General features: G+C 56.2%; 1 protein-coding gene across 4 annotated transcripts in view; it reads right to left on the reverse strand.

Annotated features, from left to right (window-relative positions):
- Positions 1 to 222: 222 nt before the first annotated feature.
- The window catches only part of LOC119706811 (ankyrin repeat and fibronectin type-III domain-containing protein 1-like), a 73,390-nt gene continuing 47,016 nt past the window's right edge, over positions 223 to 26,596 (reverse strand). For all 4 annotated transcript variants that reach the window (XM_038150911.1, XM_038150910.1, XM_038150912.1 and 1 more), the window contains 18 exons: positions 16,031 to 16,232; positions 15,520 to 15,727; positions 15,030 to 15,224; positions 14,674 to 14,787; positions 14,001 to 14,098; positions 12,390 to 12,480; positions 10,497 to 10,604; positions 10,172 to 10,271; positions 9,517 to 9,649; positions 8,654 to 8,773; positions 8,087 to 8,302; positions 7,634 to 7,800; positions 7,082 to 7,232; positions 6,184 to 6,352; positions 5,756 to 5,922; positions 4,681 to 4,891; positions 3,732 to 4,402; positions 223 to 1,405 (listed from right to left, as the gene is read on the reverse strand). In XM_038150911.1, the coding sequence (XP_038006839.1) occupies positions 1,118 to 1,405; positions 3,732 to 4,402; positions 4,681 to 4,891; positions 5,756 to 5,922; positions 6,184 to 6,352; positions 7,082 to 7,232; positions 7,634 to 7,800; positions 8,087 to 8,302; positions 8,654 to 8,773; positions 9,517 to 9,649; positions 10,172 to 10,271; positions 10,497 to 10,604; positions 12,390 to 12,480; positions 14,001 to 14,098; positions 14,674 to 14,787; positions 15,030 to 15,224; positions 15,520 to 15,727; positions 16,031 to 16,216 (3,393 nt within the window). In that variant the 5' untranslated portion in view covers positions 16,217 to 16,232 and the 3' untranslated portion in view covers positions 223 to 1,117. The remainder of the gene's footprint in view (positions 1,406 to 3,731; positions 4,403 to 4,680; positions 4,892 to 5,755; positions 5,923 to 6,183; positions 6,353 to 7,081; positions 7,233 to 7,633; positions 7,801 to 8,086; positions 8,303 to 8,653; positions 8,774 to 9,516; positions 9,650 to 10,171; positions 10,272 to 10,496; positions 10,605 to 12,389; positions 12,481 to 14,000; positions 14,099 to 14,673; positions 14,788 to 15,029; positions 15,225 to 15,519; positions 15,728 to 16,030; positions 16,233 to 26,596) is intronic.

Consider the following 26,596-nt stretch of genomic DNA (forward strand, 5'->3'; position numbering starts at 1 on the left):
ACCTTATCTTGCTGCCTTACAGAGCAACGAATCCCAGAAGAACATTTTTGACTAGTACTTTGCTCCCACACGAGTGATTTGTGTGTTAATGTAACACTGCACAGTGTGGGAAGCATCCCACTAAACACTCCTGGGAAAGAGGAGCCCAGCCCTTGGAATCAGAGCTGGTATGGGAGATGAATGATGGAATGCTACTCACCCAGCCACAAGAAGGACAAGTGATATGCAGTCAGCAGCAGTTGTCTTTACTATGGACTATGGACCACAGGAGATCAGAAAAGTAACCTTGTTAACAGGAGACCTAGTGGCTAACAAAATGTCATGCTGTAGGATGGACTAGAGAAACACAATCACCAGAACAAAACAGCACCCAGGGGGACAGGGAAGCCCAGGGGGTTGCAGGAGATGCCCTATAGCAAATCTCTAGTGTGGTATTGACATGTCTGTGACTGCGGGGGGCTGGCTGCACAGGTTCCTTTAGTTTTGGACACAAGTCAAAGGATCTTCCCCTTTACCCAACTCCAGTAGCTCTGGCACAACGATTATCGACTTTTTTCAGATTAAAAATCCTAATATAATTTTGTTCTAAGAACTTTGTGCAAGAATAATTTCTCCAGGTGCAGTGAAAATACCCTTCCCCAAGTTGTCCTTGTGGCTCCTGCCCTCTCCTCACTGACACCACAGCTCTCCCCAGCAATCCTCTGTGGCTTTGCCTTCAGTGAATCCCAAACAAGGTTTTTCAGAAAAAAAAGGGAAAAAAAAGTATTGCTGCTTCTTCTTGTAATATTTTTTCCTCTCTCTCTCTCTCCCCCCTGTTTCTCCTTAAAAATGTTTACTTTCAAAAATTCCATTCCTGCAGAGATTCCTCCTGAGCTCTGAGGTCTCTGGACTCCACCCTCTTCTTCTCCAGTCAGAAAAATTGAGTCTCGATGTCTCTTTGGTTAAAAAAAAAAAATTAAAAAATAGCACAAACAAATAACACACAACCCAGTATGATCCCATTCCACCCCGCGGACGCCTGATGAGAGGGTGTCTGTGGAAGAAGGAAGCATCAGAGACAAGCTGTCTGCTCTCTGGAAGCCGAGGTCTCCACTCCATCCTGCCGGCTCTCCTCCTCTCATACGGTGGTCGCTGGCCCGTACTGGAGCACCAGAGGGGACGTCTCCTTGATGCGGACAAAGAACCGCCCCTCGGGCTGGCTGGTGTGGAGGGACAGAGGCAAGAAGTCATCGGGGAGCCACCGCTCGCTCTCGCTGGCAGTGAACACCAGTCCGAAGTGCTCCAGCTGCTCCTCACCGTAGCGGATGGCGGCCGAGCTGCCCAGCACGTCCCGCGAGATGTTGTTCATCTCCAGCACCACCAGCTTCACCACCTCCCTGGCAGGCGTCTGGCTGGTGATGTGCAGCTGTGGAGAGAGAGATGGGAGAGATGGAGAGATGGGAGAGATGGAGAGATGGGAGAGATGGATGGTAAGGGGGAGAAATGAGGAGGAACAGAGGCAGCAAACGGCATGGAGGAATGGTGAGGGTGGAGGAACAGCTGCCCAGTCATGCCCATGAGCAGTGCTGCCCGTGGCAGCAGCCTGGCACAGAGCCATGGGCACACCATGCCCAGGGAATGCCCAAGGGGTGCCCCTGCATGCCAGGGCCCAAACTTATGGACTACTCTCCTGCCTCTACTCCTGTTTCCAAGCCCTTGCCACTCAACCCTTGCATGTGTCACCTACAGCTCTGCTGAGGCTGCCCCACTATCTCATCACCTGGAGCTGGAGAGGGACAGTCCCTGTCCTGCTCCTGGTACCATGGAGGGATCTGTGTGAAGTCTCTCTTGCGAGCAGGTCCAGATCCTCAGACCAGCTGGATCACAACAGCTCTGCCAAACTACAACTGAAACCTCTTTGGAACATGGCGATAAATTTCATCCCGTGCACAAGCTTGAGGTTCTCCCACCAACAGTTACCCTTGTCCTCTGCTTCCCAGGGGACAGCCCTGTGAATCCCAAATCCTGTCAAGAAAATGAGCTCATCGGGGCCCTGGCTGCTAATGCCAGGAGCCACTGCTTGGCTTCAAAGGCCCCAAGGCAGGACATCCATCCTCACCCAGCCAAAGCAACGTTTCCTTTGGCACATCAGTGAGGGCTTGCGGAGCACTAGGAGCGCTGTCCCAGCAGAGTAGTCCCAGCCCTGGGCCCATGTGAGCACTGCCAGCCCTGAACAGCCATGGCAGGGCTCAGCGATTTACAGCAGCCGAGGAGCCATGCCTTTGAACTTGCCTTTCTTTGAGGAGAACATGGTAAAACGCTTTCAAGCAGGTGTATCCAAAGCTTTGCAACTTTAAAAGCCACATGGGCAGCCTGCCAAGAACCTGAGGGCTATGCTTCAGTTCCATAGAAATCTATGGGTATTCCTCAAATAGAAAATAATCTGGTGAGGCAGAGTTGTCTCTGCTAGGATGTCCCATCTGGGCGCAGAGACACTGGTTATCAAACCTCCCCAGTCAGCCTGTTGGCACTGTTCTTCCTCTGCCATTCCTTTAGGGTTGCTTTCAACCCATAGCAGTCCACGATTTAATGATTTTCTGCTCCATCATCCTCTGTCCTGGGCACCAGGAATGTCTCAGAAAGGAAATTTCAACAGGGGAAGGCTCTCCATGGCTGGGACCAAAGGAGGCCACAAAGCCAGAGGGCAGCTGCCCAAGATGTGCGTCCTGGGGAATGGTCCTCTATGGGGGACCCCACCTGGAGCAGGTGTGAGTGATCAGAGCTGGTGGAGTCAGCTTTTGGCAGCAAAGCCCTCATGGAGAGGAGTCAGGTCACACAGCTGCTCCAGCACAGTCTGAAGGAGCATGGAAGGAGCTCTGCCTGCTGCCCCAGCTGGAACTGGAGTGGGTTCTGCCACTGGAATTGTGAGAGGCTGGAGACAAAAAGCTCTTGCTCTCCCTTCCTTAATGGGGAAGGCTGGAGCAGAGACCACACGCCTGGGAAGGGGAGGCTGTAGGAGGAGCATGGCCAGGGCAGGGGTGACAGCTGAATTTTGGCCTGGAAGGATGATGTCTTTGAACACCAGGACGTGGCGAGGATGTGGCAAGGACACCATCTTAAACAATGGATTCAGTTATTGTATCAGTAGCTCAGATATATCAAGGAAGATTTGGATTTCTGCTAATACACTCATCTGCTATTTTGGTTTTTCCCCCTATTAGAACAGTCATGTTTGTCTTCTCTCTTTATTTTAAACCAACAAAAGGAAAAAAAACCCCAAAAAACCCAACCAAACAAAAAAACCCCCAACCCACACCAAAAAAAACCAAAAAAACCAAAAAAAACCACCAAAAAAAACCCATAAAAAGTGTCCTTTGCTCTGCCTGCCCACACTGGATAGCACCAAGCTACTGTCACCTGCTGAATCACAGACCAAGAGCTGAACTTCAGCCCCACTGCCTGTCCCCAAAATTCACTACGTGTGGCCCTGGCTCACTCCTTCTGCAGCAGTAGCGATCACTCCTGCAGAGACTCCCTGTCCTACCAGGAGCCTTATCGACAGCAAGAACAGAGGGAGTCAGGGCAGGAGTGCTGTGGGTCTCCAGGGGACCTCACCCCTGCAATGGTGGAGGATGGGGAGGGCAGTGCCAGGTGTGGGGCACATGAGCCCTGCTGCCTCTGTCCCCATCCTGCCAGCCCTGTCCCTCCGGGCACGGCAGAGCCGCTCCGCCACCCGTGACAGGCTGCGGTACCTTGACACTGGTCTCTTTGGAGAGTCCCGTTTCATACTGAGGGCAGACCCTCAAGGTGACAGAGCTCGGCTTCTTCCCTTGGTCGGCCAAGCCCCCAGGCTGCTCTGGCTGCTGCTCTGGCAAATCCTGAGTCCACTCATCTGAGCGCGTCTGGCAGACGGGCTCGGAGCCCTGTCCGCCCCGGCGGCGCTCGGGGCTGGGTGTCGAGCCAGGTCCCCGCCTGAGCTGGCCGCAGGGACCCGTGGTCCTGCTCTCGGCCGGGGAGCTGTCCACGGAGCCGGGGCAGGACTTTCTCGGGGCGGGGCAGTGGGGCTTGGGGAAGTCCAGGCTGCTGGTCCGAACGCAGTACGCCTGTCGCTTCTCCGTGATGCGCAGCAGCTCGATCTGCCGGCTGGGCAGGACAAAGTCACTGTCATAGAGCTTGGGCGGTGGCCGGGGCTCCTCCGGCGGTGGCGGCACTGGGGGTGGGCTCTTGAGCTCGTGGCTCTGCAGGACGTCCGGGGCACTGTCCCGCAGGCTGCGGGCCACCCTCCGGCTGCAGCACTCGGGCCCCGAGGTGGAGCACACCAGGTCCAGCTCCTTCGGGCTCTGCGCCCGGCTGGAGTCGTAGTCACTGTCGGTGGCCAGGAACACCTCCGAGGAGCCTTCCTCGTCCGACAGGCCGTGCGAGTCTGCGAGGGGTGAGAGAAGCAAGGAGCGGCTCAGCCTGAGAGTGGAATCCCCCGCTGAGGTGGCATCCAGGGAAGCCTCTGAGGTTTACCTCCTTGTCACACACCCGAGCTGCGCTCCACAGCACACGCAGGGCGGGTTCCGCCCCGCCTCAGACCGACTGCCCGGCACGTCCACGGCTCAGCCCTGCCGGCACTTCGGGCACAGCCACCCCCGACCCACCGAGCACGGGCAACCCCCGAGCCCACCAAGCAGAAGCTCGGCACCGCCGGGTCCGTACCGGAGTTGAGCTTGCGGCTGGTCTCTGGTGAGAGCACTGGGGATGGAAGGTAGTCAAGGTGGGACGAGGAGGATCGGGTTTTCTCCTTCGCTGGTCCCCCGGCCTCGCTGAGGAAGCCACTGAGAGAGATCCCACAGGAGGGCTGCTTGTAGCGGGCATGCTGCAGGACATCCATGATCCAGCGCATCTCTCGCCAGATCTCCTCCATTTGCTGCCAACAGAGGAAATGGAGGAGCCCTTTCACACAGCAAACGACAGCAACAAGAAAGTCCCCTGGCAAAACACGGAATCTGTACACACACATCTCCCCAGAGCTTCGCGGGAATCCCTGAGCCGGGAAATGCAAAGAAAGTGCTCTCAGGCAGGAGGAGGATGCAGCGGCTGGTTCAGCAGGAGTGCTGGGGACAGGGGTCCACCAGAGCACCCCAGTGTGGGATGCTCTTTTGCAAGTCCATCCTAGAATGCACTTGCAGGCCTTTTTCTAGCACGGAGGGCATCTGCACTTTTGTGTCTCTTCTTGGGATTTTTAATGTGATCATTGCAGTAAGAAGTTGCTCGATAAAGCAATTGCAGCCTGGAGAAGAGGAGGCTCCAGGGACACCTCAGAGCCCCTTCCAGTGCCTAAATGGGCTCCAGGGAGAGCTGGAGAGGGAACTGGGACAAGGGATGGAGGGATGGGACAAGGACCTGGAGTGACAGAACAAGGGTGAATGGCTTCCCACTGCCAGAGGGCAGGGTTAGATGGGATATTGGGAAGGAATTGTTCCCTGGGAGGGGAGGCCCTGGCACAGGGTGCCCAGAGAAGCTGTGGCTGCCCCTGGATTCCTGGCAGTGTGCAAGGCCAGGTTGGACAGGGCTTGGAGCAACCTGGGATAGTGGAAGGTGGAACTGGATGAGGTTTAATATCAACCCAAACCATTCCATGAATCTGTGAAAGACCAGCCTGCTGCTGCCTATCAGCAACACCAGAGAAACCCCCCAGGGCCACCAAGACCAGGGAACAGCCTGGGTGCAGATGCTGCTGCCTGAGTCCTGGCAGGTCAGGTGCACTGTCCTGCCTCCTCCCACCCCATACCTGGATGTAGTCCTGAACCTGCTGGTGCCTCTGCTTGGCGGTGGCGAGCTCGGCATCGGAGAAAGCCTCCCTGAGGCTCTGCTGGGAGAGGAGTGACTCCAGCTCCAGCAGGGCAGACACCTGGCAGTACTGTGTGATGAACTCCCGGTTGTACGTGAAGAAGTGGACTGGGAGAGGAAACAAGAGAGGGGGGGATGAAAAACATGAGGTCCCATGCTGTGGATGCCCTACAGCGTCCTCTCTATCACCCAAGATGAGGAGGCAACACTGTCCATTAGTTCACCTGGACAGCCCTCAGTACACCCCTCCACCCTTCCTCCCCTGGGAGTGAGGGAACTCTAGGCACTCCACTGCCCAGCCCAGCTCTCAGGGGGCCTCAGAGGACAAGGGGGCCAGCAGAGTTGTGTTTTGGCATTCCCTCCCCTCACCCAGCTCGAAGATCTGCAGCGGCAGTGTGAGGAAGCCAGAGCGAGGGGTATAGGGGTTGTTCTGGCCTGGAGCAGTGCAGACATCGTCTGATGGAGGCAGCAGCAACAGGAAGGAGACCTGATCCCCAAAGTCCAGCACCTCTTGGCTGTACAGACGGAAGTCTTTGGCCTGCAAGAAGACAGTGCAGGTAACAGCTGCACACATCACCTGGTGTGGCCTCTGCCCAGTCCTCATGCATGGAGTAGTCCTCAGGGACCACCTGCAACCAGGATACACTGCACCTTCAGCACATAACCAGAGGCTCCTTGTTTCTGGCATAATCTGCATAATCTCATCACTTCTTCTCTAATTTTTCCTAAAAGTTTCAAACCTTCTGGTCAAAGTCACCATGGCAGGGTGTTGAAAACGTGCCACCAGTGATGGCTCAGTGATGAGCGGGGAGGTGCCCTCCCAGCTGCCCAGCCAGAAGCACATACCTGTCATTGGGGCTGCTGGGTTGCTTCCCAGCAGATACTTGGCATTGTGGAATAAGGTTTCTCCCCATGCAGTCTGGCCCCAGGGGCTGCAGCTTCAGCCCAGCACTGGCCAGGAACTAGCCTGCTTTGGAGGGGCAGAGTTGGGCCAGTCTTGTGCTGCCCCGGACCAAACCACTGGCAGCAGTAACAAACTCAGATTTGCTGTTGTTGCTTTGGGGGGAAGGACTAACAGCTCCTGTGGACACTGTCCCTGGGCAGGGCAGACTCACCACTCACCTTCTGTTTGCACAGCACTAAAATCTGGGTGCTTCAGCCTCACAAGGAGGGCCAGACATGCAGTTCCCCACCTGCTGCAACCACCAGCACTGTGCTCACAGCCCCATCCCCTCCCTCCACCCAGACCTTGGCTCCTGCCTCTTACCTCTTGCAGTGGGATGTTCACCAGGGTCATCAGCTCCTTGATGGCCACTTGGAGCTCCTGAAACAAGGGGTTCTGGGACCTGTCAGTCTCTGCCTCTGTGGGAACAGGCTCCTCCACGCTGGCCATCTTCTGCAGCCACTCCCACTCCTCCCTGCAGAAGGCCAGAGACAGACAGGTGAAGGAGGAAGCAGTTTGGGTGGACATGAACACAATTTCTCTGAGAGCTGTGTTTGCTTAGCTGTCCTTCTCCCAGACAGTGCAGCATCCCCAGAGATTTGGGAGAGGTGGAGGTTGAGAGGGAACTTGGTTTGCTCTAGGCTGAATCAGAATCACAGAATATGCTGAGCTGGATGGGACCCACAAGGATTGTCGAGTTCAGCCCTGACTCCACACAGGACACCCTAACAACCCCACCCTGTGCCTGAGAGCGCTGCATGGCAGGGATAGGAGGGAATATTACGCTGCTGCTGAAGCAGGAGGTGATGGATGCTGTTAGCCTGGGTGGAACAGAGCAGCCTGGCTGCCCTGGCTGTGCAGCCCTGCAAATCCCACCTGGAGATGTTGGGGTTGGAGCGGATCTTGACGTGGCACAGGATGTTGGGGAGCTGCTCTGGCACCAGCACTCGGATCTGATCCACAGCACTGCACAGCTTCAAGTAGCCCAGGTAGAGGCCTGGGGAGAGGGCATGGCTGCTCCGCTGGTGATAAGCCATCTTGTCCTGGGAACAAAGACACTGCCGGACTGAGCAAGTCCTCACAGCCGGGCTTGTGCTGATCCTGTAGAACAGCCAGTCCAGCTGGAGAAGGGGAGCAGCACAGGAGGACAACCTGGTGTTGCCAGGTTGAATCTGGCATCATCTTGATGACTCCCCTTGAAACGACAGGATTTTTGGAGGCTGGCTGGGCTCTGCTCCCCCTCCGCTGCGACCTTTCCAGGCTGAGGGGGAGCAGGGAGCACTGGTGTTTCCCAGGGGAGCCCACTGCCATCCCTGCCCCAGCACACACCTGGACAGAGATGAGCAGCATGTCCAGAGCAGTGGGCTCCTCGGGGGAGGACACGGACTTGCGGCTGGTCTGCAGCTTGCAGATGGGGACCCAGCGGACGCTCTCGAAGGTCTGGTTGGTCTTCACCTCCTTCAGGGTGACGATGAGGATGTTGCCCTGTTTGTCTTTGATGGGCTCAAAGAAGACCTGCCCCAGGTCCTGGATGCCCAACAGCCCCTGTGTGACAAGGTGGGAAGGCAGGAGAAAGCAGAGGGTCAGGGGACATCCTGGAGGCACGGTGGGTCTGGGCATCTGGGATGTGCCTGCAGCTGCCTGCTGGAAACCTGTCTGCCCAGAAAAGCACCCTGATGGTCCCCAGCCCCTCTGCAGAAGACTGCCATGACACCTGGCACCTCTCTGTCCCATGGCTGGAGTCCTGCCAGGGGGGACAAGGCAGGGACACGCAATCATGGCCAGCAGATCCTGGGTTTATCCCAACTGTGGTACATCTGCATGCTGCTCCCAAGGGAGCTCAGCCCCCAGCATCCCACCTAAAGTGTTTGTTCCCCCCCCAGGGCTGACCCTCACCTGCATCTGTGAGATGGCCAGCAGCATCTTGAAGCGTGTCTGCAGGATGCAGGAGCAGGAGGACTGGGACACGGTGACACACTGCCGCAGCCACAGGATCTCATCCCACATGCATGACACCTGCACACACCACAGAGTGTCACCACGGCTGCAGCTGGGTCACACCAGGGGGTTTTGGGGAAATTGTTTGCCTCTCTCAGTTGGGTTAGGAATGTGCATGGGCATGCAGCACCTCTCAGCAGGGGTGCAAACAAATCCCTGTGCCACAGGCACTGAGATGCCTCCAGAGTCTGCACCCGAGGGCAGCCCTGAGCCATGTCCACTCAGACACCCATCTTCATCCAGAACTGAAACCTTAAGCTTGAATACAAGTTGGTCAAGGTGGGGATGGAGAAGAAAGCACTCTCCATCAGTAGATAAGGATCACCCAGCAAATTATTTTGGCCCTGAGCTGCCCACATGCCCTTTCCCTAAGTCTGCTGACATCAGAGGAGCTGGCAGCTGCTCCCTGTGCATCCTACAGCAGAGGCAGAGGTGCCATGGCAGGATGCTGAGGGGAAGCAGTTCAACAATCACTGACACCCCTGTGGAGAGGCAGTGCCCACCCACCCTGGCACACAGCGTGCTCAGTGTTGCTCTGGTCTGTCACCCATCTTTGGGCTTCCAGGGGTTGGGATGAAATGCCATTCCATGGAAGTTTCCTGGTCTTTGCTGAACCCCAGCAAGAAGCAAGTCCACAGGCTGCCTGCACTGCCAAGCCCCAGTGTCCAGGCTGGAGGGGCAGAAGTGTTGCCTGATGCCTGCCTGGGTCACCTTGGCACTCCTGGCCCTCTGCCCAAGCACAGGGTCCCTCAGCCACCCACCTTGGTGAGCCAGAGGAAATCCTGCATGAGCAGGCAGGAGTAGGTGTCATCAATCTCCACCACAGGGATCTGGTCTTCGTGGGTCACCAGGATGTTGTCATCCTTGTAGAAGATGGCTGTCAGGTAGAGGCCCCTGCATGGGAGAGAAGACAGACTTCAGTGCCACCCCCAGCTGCCAGCTCCATCTCCCAAAAGGTCTCTTTCCTGAGAGGAGATGCCCTGCCCCAGGTCTCCCCTTCTCTCCAACAGCCTGTGGCAGAAGAGGCTTGTGGCTGGTACGGGAGCAGGAACAGGAACCCAACGTGTCCCAGCAGATACCATGGCCCATGACCGTGCAGCACCTGGGACAGAGATGGGCCAGACTGTGCAGGGGACACTCTGGGTCTGGACAAGGTGAGGTGCCAGGTGAGCCTCAGAGGTGATGCAGGGATCTGGGCACCAGCACAGCTTGGCCAGTCCAAATAGAGACACTAAGAGAACCTCTGATCTCTGGGCCATGGGACTCATCTCCACTGACACTACCGGCTCAGTCCCGGTGCAGACCCTGCTCTGAGCACCCCCAGCCCCCAATGTGCAGGCACAGCTCTCAGGATAGGCAGCTCTCAGGCCCTGCTGGGACAGGGGCTATCACCATCCCCATGCACCAGCCTCTCACCGCTTCAGCGTCTTGAGAAACTTGCTGCCAGGGTGGAAGAGGTGCTTGAGGCTCTTGGAGACTGAATGCTTTCTGCTCTGGGGCTGGTTCTTGCAGGGCTCTGTGGAGCAGAGAGCAAAGGATGCTGCAGCAGGAGATGAGGAGCTGATACCAACCCATTGGGAAGGCTCTGCTGAGGTCTCCACTGCCTGAGCTGTCTCCCTGCTCTTCACATCCATGGCACAGGCCTATTCCTGTGCCACCCCAGCTCTGTGGATCACACACAACCCTGGGGACTCAGCTGCCCCTGCCTCAGCCTCTCTGGATCACTGTGCTGTGGCCTCACCGTGGCAAATGCAGTGCTGGTGGACGGTCTTCACCTGGCCCAGGAGATGGTCCAGAGCTTCGGCCTGTCCCCTCCGCCGTGGCGCCCGGCCATCATACTCCCGCCAGTCTGTGGGGACAGACCAGCATCACCCCGGCACCCTCTGCCTGGGGCACGAGGGGTTCCCATCCCCTCCTCCCACATCATCTGGGTGTCCCCCCCCATGCCACAGCATGGCAGCAGTTGTGGGTGCTGGGCACTTCTGGGTGTGCTGGGAGATCCCCAGCTTTGTGCCCCTCTTCCCAGGAACACCCAGCTCTGCACAGCACCCCGTGGCCACCAGCCTCCCCACAGCGTGGCAGGGACGCACCAGGGAGAAGGAACAAGGTTCTGTCTGTTGCTGCTACACTTCACTGGCCTTAAAAAATAAAATTCTTTCCAATCTCTTCCTCCAGGTCTTCCCCAGTTACTCCAGATGAGCGCTGGAAGCCGGGCTTACCTCGACAAACACATAAATAAACTCCTGCCAGCTCCACCCACTGTGGGACAGCAGCAGGACCCTGAGCAGGGCTGGGGACCTGCCGGCTCTTCTCCCTCAACTTTATAGTAATTGCTTTAAACACCCCACGTCCTGCCCGCTGCTGTTTTCCATGGAAAGTTCAGCTCTGTTAACTTTGGCCAGAACTTGCCTCTATTTTTAGTAGCTTTAAAAACACCCAGGGAGGTGCCTGACCATATTCTGCTGGGCCAGGGAGGGATCTCTACTGAAGGGAGAAATATTAGTGGCAATAAAAATAAATAAACCCCACTCCTGTCTGATTCACTTCAGCCACACTCAATTGATGCCACCTGGACCTTGGTCACAGGGAATGCGACCTGTGTGAGGTGGCAAATGGGCTTTAAAGTAGGTGCAAACATGACAAGGACAAGATAAAGCCACGGTAGTAGACTGCTGTGCCCTTGCTGTGTGCATTCCTAGACATGCAAATGGATTTTTGGTGATTTCAGTGTCTATGGATCTGCAGCCAGAGCTATGCATGGTGCTGCACATCCCTGACCCATTTACTGTTCACCTCCACCTGTTCCCAGCACCCTCCCTGCTCCCAGGAGCAGCAGCCCAGCTCCCCGGGTGCCTGCAGCATGGTGGGACAGGATGTGCTTCCATGGCCTGATCCCTGGGACAAGCTCAGCCTCCCTTAGGGCTGCTCCTTACTCATTTACAGCACCAGTCCCATGGGACACCACACAGGCACCTGTTTTGGGACTGGTGACAAGTGGCAGAGGCCACTCTGGAGCCCCCTTAGTCCTGAACTTCACCTTTGGGCTGCTCCTTCCAGCTCAGTCCTCCTGGCCCTTCTCCACCGAGCCCCCTGGGGTGCCTTGTCTGATATTGGGTGGCTCTTTCCTGCCACTTTTCCTGGGGCCAGCATGGGGAGGAGAGTGCTGATAGCCCAGAGCTGGTCTCTGCTGGGGCTCGTGACCCCCATCCCAGCTCCATGCCAGAGAATGCAGGTCCTTGGTTCTGGGCTGGATGGGAGAGACCATGTGGTGGCACAGAGTGGGAGGCCACTGCCACCCAGGACCACTCTGAGTCCTGGCTCTTTGCGACCTCCTGGCTTCCTCCATGGGATGAGCTGATCCAGGTGGCCTGAAATGGCTCAGCCTTTCCTTGCCAGGCGGCAAGGGCAATTCAAGGCTGAAAACTGTTTGGTAAAGCACCTCTTGGCTGCAGGCAGCATCCCAGACCCCCAGGCACAGCCTCCCTGCCTGGCCTGGGACTCCAAACTCCGCCTCTGCCCTGGGTCCACTCGCTCCCATCCCAGCAGTGAGAGGGACCCCTGGATGGCACAGGGAGCTGTCCTGTCCCCCCTGCCCTGTGCTGGCTGCCGTGGGAGTGTTCCCAGGGGTACTCACTGGAAGGGATGGCGAAGGGGGGTGTGGAGGCTTGCGGGGGACCCCAGCCCTTCATGTTGTAGGCAGACACGCGGACGTGGTACGCTGTGCCCTGCAAGGAGAGCAGCACACTCAGCACGCCCCCACCTCTCCCAGCCTGGCAGGTGAGACAAGGAGGATTTCCCCCAGCCCACTGCTCCAGTACACCATGAGGAGCACTCAGCTAGGAGCCCACAGCCCGAGTCACTGGCTCTCACTTCCCCTCCTGTACAAAGCCCTTGTTATGAGGCACTTGAGAATCCCTGTGGCTCTGCCGGATGGGTTTGGGGCACACAGAAGAAGGACTGGACATTGCAAATGTCCCTTGCCAGAGATGCTCCAGCCTGAAAGACTCAGTGCTTCTGTGGATTGGGGTGCTGGTGATCCCCTGGGACATGTAAGGATCCAGCCCCTGGAGACAGGGAGCTGGCCCAGCACTGTCAAGGGCTTGTAGCACAGTGACAGTGATTAAAGCCTCTGATTAAAGCCCAGCCAAGCTGCCAGATGTTGTCAGGCCTCCAGGCACTCATGAAGGTGACAGGAGCCTGTGAAGCAGCTCTGAGAGTGTGATTGATGGGCTTGGAGCAGTTCCTTGCAGTGATGCTGCTCTGGGCTCTGCTTGAGCCCCTCCTGCCACACTGCGGGCAGCTCCCGCCCTGACAACGCTCCTGGGCTCGGCACTGCTGCTGGGCCGAAGCCCCTCTCACCTCACCTCACCTCACCTCACCTCACCTCACCTCACCTCACCTCACCTCACAAGGGGGGTCTCTGCTCCTCAAATGAGTGCTCCCTGGCTGCCTACCCCTGCTAAGGGTGACCCCATTTATCCCAGCATCTGCCCGTGTTCCCATCCTGAGCTCCATGCCACTGCAGTCCCTGTGTCCCTGGTGCTGGCCCAGGCATGGCTCCTGTGGTTCTCAGGAAGACAAAACAGCAGGGAGCCACAGTCCCACCAGCCATGACCTTGCCAAGTTCCCGAAGATGAAGATGGGGCTGGTCCCCCATCTTGGTGACACTGGGGCTAGGGCAAGGGGTTGGACTGTGCAGGTGGCAGAGGACTGAACCACTGATTTACTGTGCAGGAAGAGCCTGGGTGGAGACAGGAGTGGGGAGGGAGACGGCGGATAAATCAGTGTTGGGTGAGCGGGCCCATTCTGCCTGTCACTGCAGTCTCCAGGCACCCTCTCAGGGAGGTTCCCCACTGTCAGGGGCTGCAGCCACGCGGGGACAGACAGATGCTTCTCCCAGTCCTACACTCGTGGCTCTGCCCAGGCTGTGCCCATGGCACACAGCATGGTGCAATCCTATTGCTCCTGCTCAGAACAATCATAGAAACAAAGAACCATTAAGGTTGGAAAAAGCATCTAGGATCACTGAGTCCAACCACTGCCAAGGCCACCACTAAACCATGTTCCCAAGTACCAAGTACACATCTTCTGAACACTTCCAGGGATGACGACTCCACCACTGCCCTGGGCAGCCTGTGGCAGTGCCTGATCCCCTCCTCATGGGCTGCACTATGGCCTGTGGCTTTTCCCAGCTGTGGGCTCTCCCTGCTGAGCCCTGCCCGCTGTGGGTAGTCCCAGCACTCACCGACACCAGCCCCTGGATGGTGAAGTGCAGGTCCTTCAGCTTGTCAATCACGGCTTCTCCCAGCAGTGGTGAGAAGGTGGGGGAGCAGCTCCACTCCACTGCAAGGAGAGAGACCCCAAGTTGCCATGAGGCTCTGGAGTGGGGACAGGCCACCACAGCTGGGGCAGCATGTCACAGATAGCAGCTGCAGGGGGACTGCAGACAGCACAGGAGATGGAGACAGCGGAGTGCAGGCATGGAAAAGGTGATTCATAGAGGGGGGAAGGTCGTGGGGAGCTGCTGTCCTCTCCAAGTCACGTAAGATGGGATCAGCACCTTTAATTGGTGGCTCAGAAGTAGGGGATTGAAGAAATTCTTCCAGAAGGCAAAAATATCTGGTTAAAGTGGGTGAGTGATGCATAACAACAAGTCTTCCCAGTGTACAGGATGAGGGGGCAGCCAACACGTGACACCCAAAGTTTTGCCTTGGTGCAGGATGATGTTTGGTCTAGCTTGGAGCATTTGGGTGGTGGCCAGGCTGTCCAGCAGCTGTGGCTTCCTCTGTCCTCCAGCATAAAAGTGGCCTGACTGGGGCTTGGCAGCACTGCCCATGGCTCTGTTGTGTTGACATGGGGTGCAAGGCACCTGCTGTGGCTGTGTGACTCTGCCCTGCCGCAGAGATCCCGATCCTTACCTTTGTACTTAGTGACAACGGCTGAGTTGACACTCAGGGGCTCCCAGAAGGTCACCTGCAATGAGGTGCTGCTGGCCACAGAGAGGTGGACGCTGCTGGGGGCATCTGGCACTCCTGGGGACAGAGAGTGCAGGGACTGCTACGGTGATGACAGTCGCTCTGAAGCTCCCTGTGTCCCTCTTGGGCCTCTCCCCGGTCCCAGGGACGTAATCCCTGATGGAACATGTTCTCCCCTCCATGCTCCCACACTGCAAGTCCTGGCCACAGGGTGCAGGTGATGGGTGCTGGTGCCATGCACAGCCCCACTCCTTCCCCCTGAGCAGGGACAGCCCCCCAGCCCTCCTGTGGTCACTCACGGGCATGCTCAAACCCTGCCTTCATGCGCTTGTAAAGCCGGAATCGCCACTCCCAGGCCTTGAGCTGCTTCTCCTTCTCGGAGCAGTCAGCGTTGGGCGCCTCGTTCACCACCTGTGCCATCAGCTCGTTGACGCGCTGCTCCGCTTCCCGCACCAGCGTGGAGAGGTGCAGCGAGCGGCTTTCCAGGCTCACAACTGTGGGACGGTGCACATGGCCGTGGGCCCAGGAGGAAAGGGAAGAGAAGGTGGTTAGGGCAAGCTCTGCCTCTGCTGGTAAAGAATCCCTACCCTGAGACCCCATCTTCCTCTCCGCGTCCCGGTCCTGGAGTCTGCTTGAGTGCTCGGTTCCCCTCAAGCCCTGCTGCAGCCTGCACCGGTGTCCCAGAGCCCAGTGACCACCTCCCCACCTGCATCCAATGCCTGGCGTGCTCCACTGCACCACACTGGAAACCCAGGTGATGGGCACAGCATGACTCCTGTCCCAACTCACAGTGTGGGCTCTCCTTCGCTCCCGCCTGCAGCAGGGCCCTGGCGATGGGAGCGTTGTTGGTCATGATGGCAATGTCCAGGGGCAAGAGCCCCTCACTGTTGGGGGTGTTGAGGTCCAGCTCCTCAGGGCTGTAGTGCTTCAGCATCTCCTGCACCCTGTCAAGATCCTGCAGTTCCACGGCCTCAAAGAGCGCAGCATTGCTCTGGAACTGGGTGAAAGGAGAAATGCAGCTGGGCTGAGCATGGGGCACCCTCCTTCATCCCACCACATACCCTGGACCCACACTAGCACCCCATGAACCCAATCAGGGAGAGGGTGCCCTCATCCCAAGGGCTTGCGAGCATCAGCTCTTTGCAGACACATCTGGATGAAGCCAAGCAAACACCTGGACCACCTCCAACTGAACTTGCTACAGCTTCACTTAACACAATCTTGTGCTCCCACCCAGGTTCCAGCACCACCCACACAGGGACCCTCTGTCCCCATCTGGATGGAGCCAGCAGGCACTGACCAGGTAGGACTTGCGGAGCTTCTCCTTCTCACCGCGTCCCACCAGGCTGCCCTCGTCAAAGGAGGTGTAGTTGACTCGGAATTTCCCGGACAGGTTTCGGTAGAGCCTCTTGGCCGCATTTGGTGAGGAAGGGCCTGGTGGCTTCCTGGCCTGCGCCAGCTGCAGGTCCCGCATCTGCTGTGTCATTTTAGGGGAGGATGACCTGGGAAAAAGCCAGGAGGGAAATGAGCATGGAGGATGTGCCAGAAAGGCAGAAGCACATCTGTATTGTCAGGACCAAGACCGGAACTGGAGAGCCAGAGCACTCCCAGGCAGCACCAACATGTGTGGCTGCAAGGTGAATGCCAGTTCCAGCAATGCCCTCACCTATCTGTTTTCAGCTGAGGCAGATCTGTTCCTGGCTGCTGGCCCTGCAGGGGTGCCAAGGGGCTTATATGATCCCTGCAGGTAAGACATTTCCTTCCAGACACAAGCTGGGATGCCCAAAGCAACCTCAGGCTGCTCAGCTTTACAACTGGTCCGGATCCATCTCACCAGGGCAATCTTTCCACATGCCCAGTCTCCACCATCCAGCTCCTACAGAGATGGGCTGCCCCATCCAGGGATGCTCAGCCCCCTCAGCAGTGGAGGCTGCAGGGCCCAGCAGGCCCCAGACCCATGCTGGGTAATTGCTGTCCATCACCATTGGCCTGGGATAGCCTCGTGGACCCTCTCCACACCCACCCTTCTACAGGAACCCGTGTCCTGCACTTAGCACCATCCCTCAGCCCTTTTTGGTACATGACTTTTCTCAGAGTTTTTACTCCAGCAAAGGGCACTCTCTGGAAGTGAAGTAGGAGAAGGGAACATTAAGGGCCATTTCTAAGGGCATCCAGACAATGCCAGGTCCTGATGGGGACCAGTGACCCCAGTCTTCTGCTCATCAAGAGATCCAGGCTTCACAGTTGCTCCTTACCTTTTCCATCCATTAACCTACAAAATCTTTTCTCCTCTCTGATTATAGAATCACAGACTGGTTTGCGTTGGAAGGGACCTTGAAGACCATCTAGTTCCAATGCCCTGCCATTGGGACATTATTTTGATTCTTATTTTCAAGATCTACCAGTCACAAGGAAAGCTGGTGGCTTTTCTGGGGCTCTCCAGAGTGGGAGCTGTTCCTTTCCCTGCAGTCAGGACCCTCCTGTCTCCATCAAGACGTCTTCCCACCAGTCAAAATCCCCTGCTTTGCATGAGTGTGGCGTTGTTGCAGTGTGGGGCTTTTGCCCATGAGTCATCCCCTACGACATGGAGGGTTTCCACTGCGTCAAACATCTGATCCCCTTCCTGCTGGAGTTCTGGCGTAGTTCCCAGAGAGGAGCATCAGGTCTAAGGAGCATTTAGCATGGCTGCACTTAACACAGTTTCTCTCAGTTTTGGCCCCATCCCCCTGTGTATAAGGTCAGATATTTAGGGGCAAAGTCTTCCTCCCCTTGCTTTATTGGTTAAATATCAAGTGTGATAAAAGCATGGCATTTGGCTGAAGGTCATGCCAGAACACCCCAGCGAGGCTGTGCCTGTGTAAGGATGTTTATAAAGCCATCATCGTGAGACAGGATATTAATAACCCCTCGCTCTGCGCCCTTTGTCGTCCTCATTTCAGACGAGGCACTGGGGGCTCCAGAAGGACTTTAATGATTTTACCTTTTATTACTGTGATATTTAAGAGTGGAAAATGCTGCAAAGGTTGGCTTCTGGCAATCATTCATCTCATCAGCTTCAGCCTGTGGATTTAGAGGGCTCCAGTGTGGCCCAAGACACAGTGTCAAGTTGCTGCCCTGGGTTGCTCCAGAAATGGACAACATTATCTGAACACAGGGCTTCATGGATCAGACACTGAGCACCAGCCACAACAACCAAAGGCCCATTTGCAAAAGCAGACAGGTGTTTTGTCACTTCAGGTGGCAAAATACCCCTGAGCAGCCACGTGGGTGAATTTTGAGCAGCAGAGTCGTACTGGTTCTGGTGGGGAGGAAGGAATCAGCACCCAGGAGTGTGTCACCATGGTGGGACACATCTCCACAATGCAAGGAAGGGTGGAAAACCAGTCCTATGGTCTCCGGGACCTGCCTGGCTCTGGACACGGTGTCCTCAGCCTGTGCACACCACGTGTCATCATGGATAGGGAGCAGCTCCTGGCACGGCCTCTCCTGAGGGCTCCTCATGCCAAGGGCTCACACACAGCACACACAGCCTTCTGCAGAGGGCAGGGCACAGGGGTGGAACAGCAGCACAGCTCTGCTGTTACTGCTGCACAGAGATGAGAGAAAAGCCGCCTGTACCTGAGCAGGCAGAGCTGTTCTGGCAGGAAGAGACAGGAAGGCAGGTCCTGACCCTCAGGAGAAGCCTGAGATGCCTGGCATATTTAGGAAAGAGAACTCACTCGAGAGGTTCTCCAGCAAAACCTTGCCCTTTCTCTTGTGTTTGAGTTCCCTGCTGCCCAAGTTCTTCTCTCTCCTCCCCACCTCTAGCTGCTGCTCAGAGGTGAAGGTGGCTCTTTCAGCAGGCCCATCAACAAAATGTGTAAATTCCACTGCGGCTCCCCTTCTTCAAAGGAGGCAACAATGCTCTCCCACACAGAATGCTCTTCCTTCCATGGAAGCTGGACCTTGTAACAGATCCCTGCTCCATTTGTGCCTGCAGAATCAGGGTTTAAAATGGAGTAATGCTTTGGAGAGAAAGTCATTTGTTCTGCCAATTAAAATACACAGCAAATGACCCAGTGCAGGCAGACTGCACAGCTGGGAGGAAGCTCTCTCAGAGATGGCAGAAACAGAGACAGAGAGAAATTTCTCACTGTTTTCCCTCCTCTGATTTGCTTTTAAAGAGAAGTAAAGAGATGGAAATTTTTCATTGCTCAGGAGTGAACATCTCTGTATATCAAACCAGCTGCCCCCAAGATAAAAGAGTTTCTTGCCCTGTGGTTATGAGTCATCTGGACTCAGTGAAATGGTCTTGATTTATCTACAGCTAAACTTTGCCCTGGAGCAACTGATAGCTGAAAACAACACCTGCAGATGTCCTGCCCTCAGGGGCCGACCAGCCAACACCAGCTCATCCATGGCAAAGCCCCATCCTGCAGGGAGGTGTGGGAGGAGATCCCACCTTCTCTACCTGAAGAGTCTCAGTGCAGCCAAACTAATTTTATCCCAGCCACAAATGGTCCTTGTTGCTAATTATTGTCCTACAGTTTGCAAGCAGAGGACAGGTGCTTTGCCTGCCCCAGCAGTTCAGCTCTCTGGCCATGGGGGATGTGTTTGTGACCATCAAGGAGGTGATGTGGACATTGGGTTTGCAGTGCCATAAACTCACACACCAGCAAACTCCACCATCCTCTCCATACAAGAGGCTGAAGTTCTGAGGAAGGATGAGCTGGGACTGGTCAGATCCATCGGGGCCAGTTCTGGGACTCTCATGGCTAGAGCATGTCCAGAGGAGGGAATGGAGCTGGAGAAGGGAATGGAGCACCAGGAGGGGCTGAGGGAGCTGGGAAGGGGCTCAGGCTGGAGAAAAGGAGGCTCAGGGGGGACCTTGTGGCTCTGCACAACTCCTGACAGGAGGGGACAGCCGGGGGGGTCGGGCTCTGCTCCCAGGGAACAGGGACAGGACAAGGGGAAATGGCCTCAAGCTGTGACGGGAGGTTTGGATTGGATATCAGGAAAACTTCTTCCCTGAAAAGGTGGTCAGGCAGTGGCACAGCTGTGCAGGGCGGTGGTGGAGTCCCCATCCCCTGAAGGATTTAAAAGCTGTGTGGATTAACGATGATTCTGTCTCAGGAAACCAATGCAATAGAAGTGTTTTTTTGTTTTTTTTTTTTAAGTACATGAGAATGGATGAGCATAAAGCATCTTAATTTTTTCCCTTCCTCCAGCATCGAACACAAGCAAATCCACTGGGTAGTTTACGATGTGGTTTATGGATACTCTGAATGTTAATGTTTGCAACACTGCAGATCTTGGCCTAGTAAAAAGTGTTAATAACTGTTGCAATTCCTTGATTTTAAGTGCATTTTGTAGAAGGGTGTAGCCCCTCCAAGTGTCCAGCTGAGAACCAGTCCCTGACAGACACGGCTGCTATGCCCCACGACAGCAGAGCCCGGGGGGGCTGGGACAGCCCTGCCCACACTGAGCCCAGGGGGTACCTGGACAGGCAGGGAATGACCACCCTGCCCACAGGTCACCAGGCCAGACATAAGGAAGAAATTTTTTACCATGAGGGTGGGCAGGCCCTGGCACAGGGTGCCCAGAGCAGCTGTGGCTGCCCCTGGATCCCTGGCAGTGTCCAAGGCCAGGCTGGATGGGCCTTGGAGCCACCTGGGATAGTGGAAGGTGTCCCTGCCATGGCAGGCGGGGGATGAGATAAATGATCCTTAAGGTCCCTTCCAACCCAGAGGAGTCCGTGATTCCATGATGTGGCTGGTGGGGGCCACGGTGGCCATCCCACAGCCTTCTCAGCACCTGGAGCCTGGCTGGGAACAGCTCATGTGCCAGCAGTGCTGCTGCTGGGGCAGTGACCTTCCAGCCACACCCAGAGACTCCAGGTCCCTGCTGCCCCCCAGGCTAGTTGTGAGAAGGAAAAGCTCCCAGGTGCCTGCCCAAGGAAGAGGGCAGGCTCCAGGCACAGCAGCTAACATGAGCTCAGCTCTGCACTGCAGTCCCTGGGGTCAGTGTGGGTGGCTGTCACTCCAGGGAGCTGCTCCCACCATTCCCAGCCTGATGCAGCAAAGAAGCAGCAGGGCTCTGTGCACGAGAAAAAGGGAGCCTGAAGGATGGGGGATGAAAGGTGCTGATGGCTTTCAAAGGACAAGGGCTGGTATTAGGAGCAGAAGAGGGACTGGGCCCTTGCAGACTTTGCTGAAGCCTCACAGCCATGTGGATGTCAGTGGTGTGTTAGCACAAGATGCCAGGGATACTCTCTAGAACCATGCTCCAATTCAGTCCAGAGGGGTATCCAAGGATGGAACAGGCAAAGGACAGGAGCAGCCTAAAACCCAGTAATCAGGGGGACACAACCAAATGCAGCCAAGCTCACCCCAACAGGGAGCTCGCAGCAAGAGGTGACCAGCACCAAGCGCAGGCAGCAGGGCAAGGGGGCAAATCTGCCCCTCTGCCCTGCTCAGGTGAGACCTCACCTGCAGAGCTGCCTCCAGACTTGGGCGCCCAGCACAGAAAAATGAGTCCAGAGGAGGCCACAGAGATGCTTCAAAAACTGGAGCCCCTCTGCTCTGGAGCCAGGCTGGCAGAGCTGGGGGTGCTCACCTGGAGAGGAGAAGGCTCCAGAGACACCTCAGAGCCCCTTGCAGGGCCTAAAGGGGCTCCAGGAGAGCTGCAGAGGGACTGGGGACAAGGGATGGAGGGACAGAACAGCAAAGAATGGCTTCCCACTGCCAGAGGGCAGGGTTAGATGGGATATTGGGAAGGAATTGTTCCCTGGGAGGGTGGGCAGGCCCTGGCACAGGGTGCCCAGAGCAGCTGTGGCTGCCCCTGGATCCCTGGAAGTGTTCAAGTCCAGGTTGGATGGGGCTTGGAGCAACCTGGGGTAGTGGGAGGCGTCCCTGGATATGGCAGGGGGTGGCACTGGATGGTCTTTAAGGTCCCTTCCGACCTGAGCTATTCCATGGCTGAATGATCCTATGAGATCAAGTAGCAAGATCAACATACAGATGTTTCCTGAGAGAAAAATCTGAGTGTGAGAGGTCTCTCCACACCTGAGCACACTTGGTCTGACCCACATCCAGGGCTGTGATCACCCCTGGGCAGCAGGAATTCACAACTATGGCTTGGACACTTGGACACCAACACTCTACAGCAGAGACCAACACTCAGAGCAGCTCCCCCACAGCCATGGGGACAGCAACAACAAGTGCGGTGTCCGGCATGAAGAGGAGCTGCTGATGTGTTTGCATTTTCCACTCTTTTTGCCCAGGCATAAGTAATTTTTCATGACTGGCAAAATAGAAGCTGGATTAAAAATGGAACATGAGTAGGGGAGCCCTTCCAAAGAGTGGGATTTCATAACCCACCAAAAAGCACGCTCAGAACTAGGACCAAATGCCATGATCAGCATCCCTGCAAGGCAGCAGGGCTCATGGAGCAGCAGGCACAGTAGTTACCCACCCTGGGCTGTGCAGACCACCAAGGCATTTAGGTCCTGTGCAGTGACCTGGCCATGTAGACACAGAGCAAAACACTCCTGCTCCATGGAAACATCTGTGTGTCTAGAAAATGCACTTGCCTGTTGAAGCTTGGGTCCAGGGAAAGGCACCAAAGCAGACTTTGTTTGTTTGTTTGTTTGTGTTTCCTCCAGCTTTTCTCTTTTCTCCCCACTTGGCAAACCTGCTGGGTTTTGTTTTGAGTGGAGCTGGAGCGAGCATGCCTCTTTTGTTTAGCAATAACAACTAACCTATATAGATGCTCTCCTGCCAGGACATTTTTGTTGGAGCTCCAGAAGCCCAGTGCTGTTAGACCCCAACGCCTGGAGGAGCTCAGCGTGGTGTCAGGCCCCTGGGTCAGTGCAGAACTTCCTGAGCACCAATAGCAGCACACTGTCCCTGCTGTCCCCATGCCGGGCACATGTCGTGTGTCTGTGCTGCTCGAGGAGCTCCTGGCCCGTGGCAGCAGAGAACACCACATAGCACACACAGCCCACCCTGGCGCAGCACGGCTCTGGAGGGGAAAGTTGACTCCCAGCAGCTCGGTACCCAAATGAAAAGCACATCCTGGGTGAGATCTGCAATATCCAACAGTGCCCAGCGCCCTGCACCTCTCCAGGAGATGAAGAGCAGCACTCCCCCTTGGAGCACTTCCCCTCCGAGCATTCCCCCTCTGCCATCCAGGCTACTCTCCCAATCAGAAGGTTTTTTGCATCCTTTGGGGAGCACTTGCACTGGGAACACACGGCCAGGACCCTCCCCTCACCCCCCGGATCCAGTCCTCACTCAGCTGTGGCAGAAGGCACTCACACAGGCGGGACACACGAGTTCCCACACCACAGGGCTGGCTGGGGGTCAGCAGTGTCCTCCTGAGGCACAGCCACGTCCCCTGGCACAGCACAAAAGAGCCTGTCCAAATGTCTCATCCCTACTTAAATCATAGGCTGAATTTGGGAAAGATGGAGACTTCAGAACTCCGAGAGAGGTCTGGAGCCAACCAAGTAGATCACTTGCTGACAGTGTCCCATAAAACACCCCACTGCTGCAGGCCCAGCAGTGCCTTTGGGGAGGAAGGGAGCAGAGACGCTTGAGCAAACTCTGCTGCAACACAATAATGCTGCCACTTCTTGCTTTTCTTTATTTTTTTCATTAGACCTCCTGATCACTGCTTAAAAGTGAGACCAGAAGGATCTTGTGGTTCAATGGCCATTAAAATGTAGCTCAAACCAGACCTTCATTTGCAGTGCCCCTGTGACATCTGCCATCAGGGTCAGGACTGCTGTTAGACAGGGCTGCCATCACAAAGTGCCACTGTCCTGGCCGTGCCATGCAGGGCACTCTCCTGCACACACACCTCATGCAGCACTGCCAGGGCATGGGGCACCTTTCCCTGGGGACTGTGCTGAGGGACATGGCACAATGACTGGCTCACCAGCCAAGGCAGGTGATGCTGCCAACACAAGCAGCCCATAAGCAACACCTTGGGCTGCAATGAACGGGGCACTAGTGGGCACAGCCTAGCTCCAGACACCCCAAACCATCCCTTGAGGAAGGAAATTCAACATTTCAGAGGCTCACACAGTCTCCATCCACAGATCTGGGTCAGAAAGGAGATGCTGGAAGCTTCTATGCCTAGCCCAGCTCTGCTCATTTTACTGTTTTCACAAGGATTTACCCTGCAGAGCTGCTGTGTGTCCTGCCCAGAGGTTCCTACCTAGAAAATCCACAGAAAATCCACTTTTCTGCTTCTGTGCTACTAAACTTCTGTGGGGATGGAGCTGAGTGGGTCTGTGCATTACAGATTGAGGGCATCTGGGACTGGAGGGGTTGGGGAGCTGTTGCTCGGGATGCAGCATCCCTGTGTGAGCCGCACACGTCCCTGGGGCACCTCCCAGTGCCAAACGCCGCCGGTCCCTCCCCACGGGCACAGGCACCGGGGACGGCTCAGCCCGGGGCTCCCGTCCCCCGGCCAGGGCAAGCCTTTGCTGCCTCGCCACAAAGCCAGCCTTTAATTGCTGCTTGACATTAAGTATCTGAGCAAGGAAGTCTTGGGTAAATGTTCTTGCTATGGGAACACACAGTGCTGAGTCTCTTTAATTACATTGTTTTTGTTTGGCTTTTTTTATTAGTTGTGCTGCGGCTTCCCCTCCCTGACAGGCCAGCGAGGCTCACGCTAAATATGGCCGGGTTTAAAGTCCGCCGTGAAACCCGAACCGCGGCACCAGACTGGCTGGACGCGGTGCAAGCCAGGGTTACGCGGGACACGCATTCCAGCCGCCGGCTCCGGCCCCGCGCTCCCCCCGCCCTGCTCGCACATCGAAGCCTCTCCGAGAACAACCACCACGCTCCAAACCACCTCTACATCTTCCTCTTCCTTGCCCTGTGAAATCCCCCCGTGAACAGCCCAACCCTGGGCCCCAGGGTGCCCCATTTCTGTCGTGCTCATCGCTTCCACACTGGCCCACATCTCCACGGTACCCGTCGAGTCCGTCTCCATCACATCTGTCACTTCCCGTGCTCTCCCCATCCCAAACTGCACTGCCCCACACCTGCTCAGCCCACCTCCAGGCTGCCCCTCAGGGCCAAAGAGCCTTCTTCCCACTGGCCACACTGCTTTCATCTTCCTTTGCCCTCCTTGTTATTTTAAAGGCATTCCAGAGGATGCTGTCAGGCTTGGATGTGGTTTGGTTGGGTTGTTTGTTTTCGTACTGGAGGTTTTATGATCGCATTGGGAACAAGCCCTAATTGAGCTGCAATTCGAATTGCAGTCCGTGGGTATTTGTTTCATTTTTGGAAGGGATCAAACGGCTGTGCAGCTTAGGCTGGAGAATGCATTTGGTTTTAACTGGAACCTGATGGAGACAGGACAGAGCAGGACAAGCTGCCCCGAGTCATGATCAAAGTTCCTGGGGAAGCCCAGTGTGGTCAGCCCGGTGCCAGGTACCCACGACACAACAGGCAGTGCTGGTTGGGATCACAGCCCTGTGACCACCCAAAAACCCTGGCACTGTCAGGGAGGAGGCAGACAGAGCTAGAACTCTGGTGCCAAGAGCCAAGCGCACAGCCCTGGGGCCTGGCTCAGTGGGAGCTTGCAGCCACCCTGCAAATCCCTGTCCCCTGCAAACTTCTATTCCCTGTGAACTCCTGCCCCTGCAAACCCCTGCAAATCCCTGTCCCCTGCAAACCTCTGTCCCCTGAAAACCCCTGTCCCCTGATAGCCCATGTTCTACAAACATCTGAGCCCAGCAAATCCCTGCACTCTGTAAATCCCTGTTCCCTGCAAACCTCTGTAGGGGTTTGTGATTTGTGCTCATCTAAGAAAGGGAGCCCAGCACCCCAGAGGGAGCCCAGCACTACAGCTGGCTGGTCCTTGCTGAGTCAGGAGCTGCTCCAGACCAGAGCTGCTCACAGGGAACAGGCAGCAAGAAGGGGCAGCACCTAAAGGTCAGTGCCCAGACTGCCCTTCATGGAAACTGCATGGTGTCACCTTCCACTGACCATATCCCACACCCACTGCTAGAACCAGTGTTTATCCCCACACTCAAATGTGCCTGATGCTTCCAGCCCCGGCAACCAGCCAGACCTTTGCAGATAGGCATGGGCAGACAGAAGGACCAGAGAGCACCTGCTCTGCTCCACTCCCATTCTGCCAGGATCTCAGAAGCCCAGATGCTGGAGCAGGTCAGCAGAGGTCTAGGAGACACCTCCAAGCCACTAACACCACCCTGGTTAAATCAGACTTCCACATGGGGAAGCAGATGAGCCATGGGGACTTGCTGCCCCTCTGTCAGGAGGAAACCCTATCCCAGCCTGGCCTGCCAGGAACGAGCAATTTCTGCCACAGCTGCATGTATGCAAACCCTGCTCCAGGGGATCAAATGCAGGAGCTGAGTCATACAATGACTGAAATCAAAGATCACTGAAGGCAAAAGACGGGAGAAAAAGTATCCCTGTGGGTTCTCAGGGGCCCACTTTGGATCCAACAGGAGCAGGAGGTAAATGCTCAGCATGGAAATACCCAGGGAACAGCTGGCATGCTGGAAAGAGTGAGAAGAGATGTAAGGTCACACTCACCCAAGCCTGGTCCTGTCCCCTTCTTTGGATGCTGACACACACTTCTGGGCAGGGGGCTGGCAGAGCCCATGGGGTCAGAGGCTGTTCCAATGGGAGAAGGAAGGGGGCTGGGATGGCAGTGTCCCAGCTACTCTGAGGGCTGTTGCCACGTACCTGCACCCCACCAAAGAACCCAGGACCTTCCAGGAGCCAGGAAGAAGCACTCATCTGTGCCCAAGACAGCTTGAGCTTGGCCAGAGGATGTCATGTGTTTTGTCATGGCCTCACCCCAGGGTAATGTTCCAGTGTCTCCTCACTCCCCAGAC

This window comes from Motacilla alba, chromosome 14 (genome assembly GCF_015832195.1).
Source record: "Motacilla alba alba isolate MOTALB_02 chromosome 14, Motacilla_alba_V1.0_pri, whole genome shotgun sequence".
Classification (NCBI taxonomy): Eukaryota; Metazoa; Chordata; class Aves; order Passeriformes; family Motacillidae; genus Motacilla; species Motacilla alba.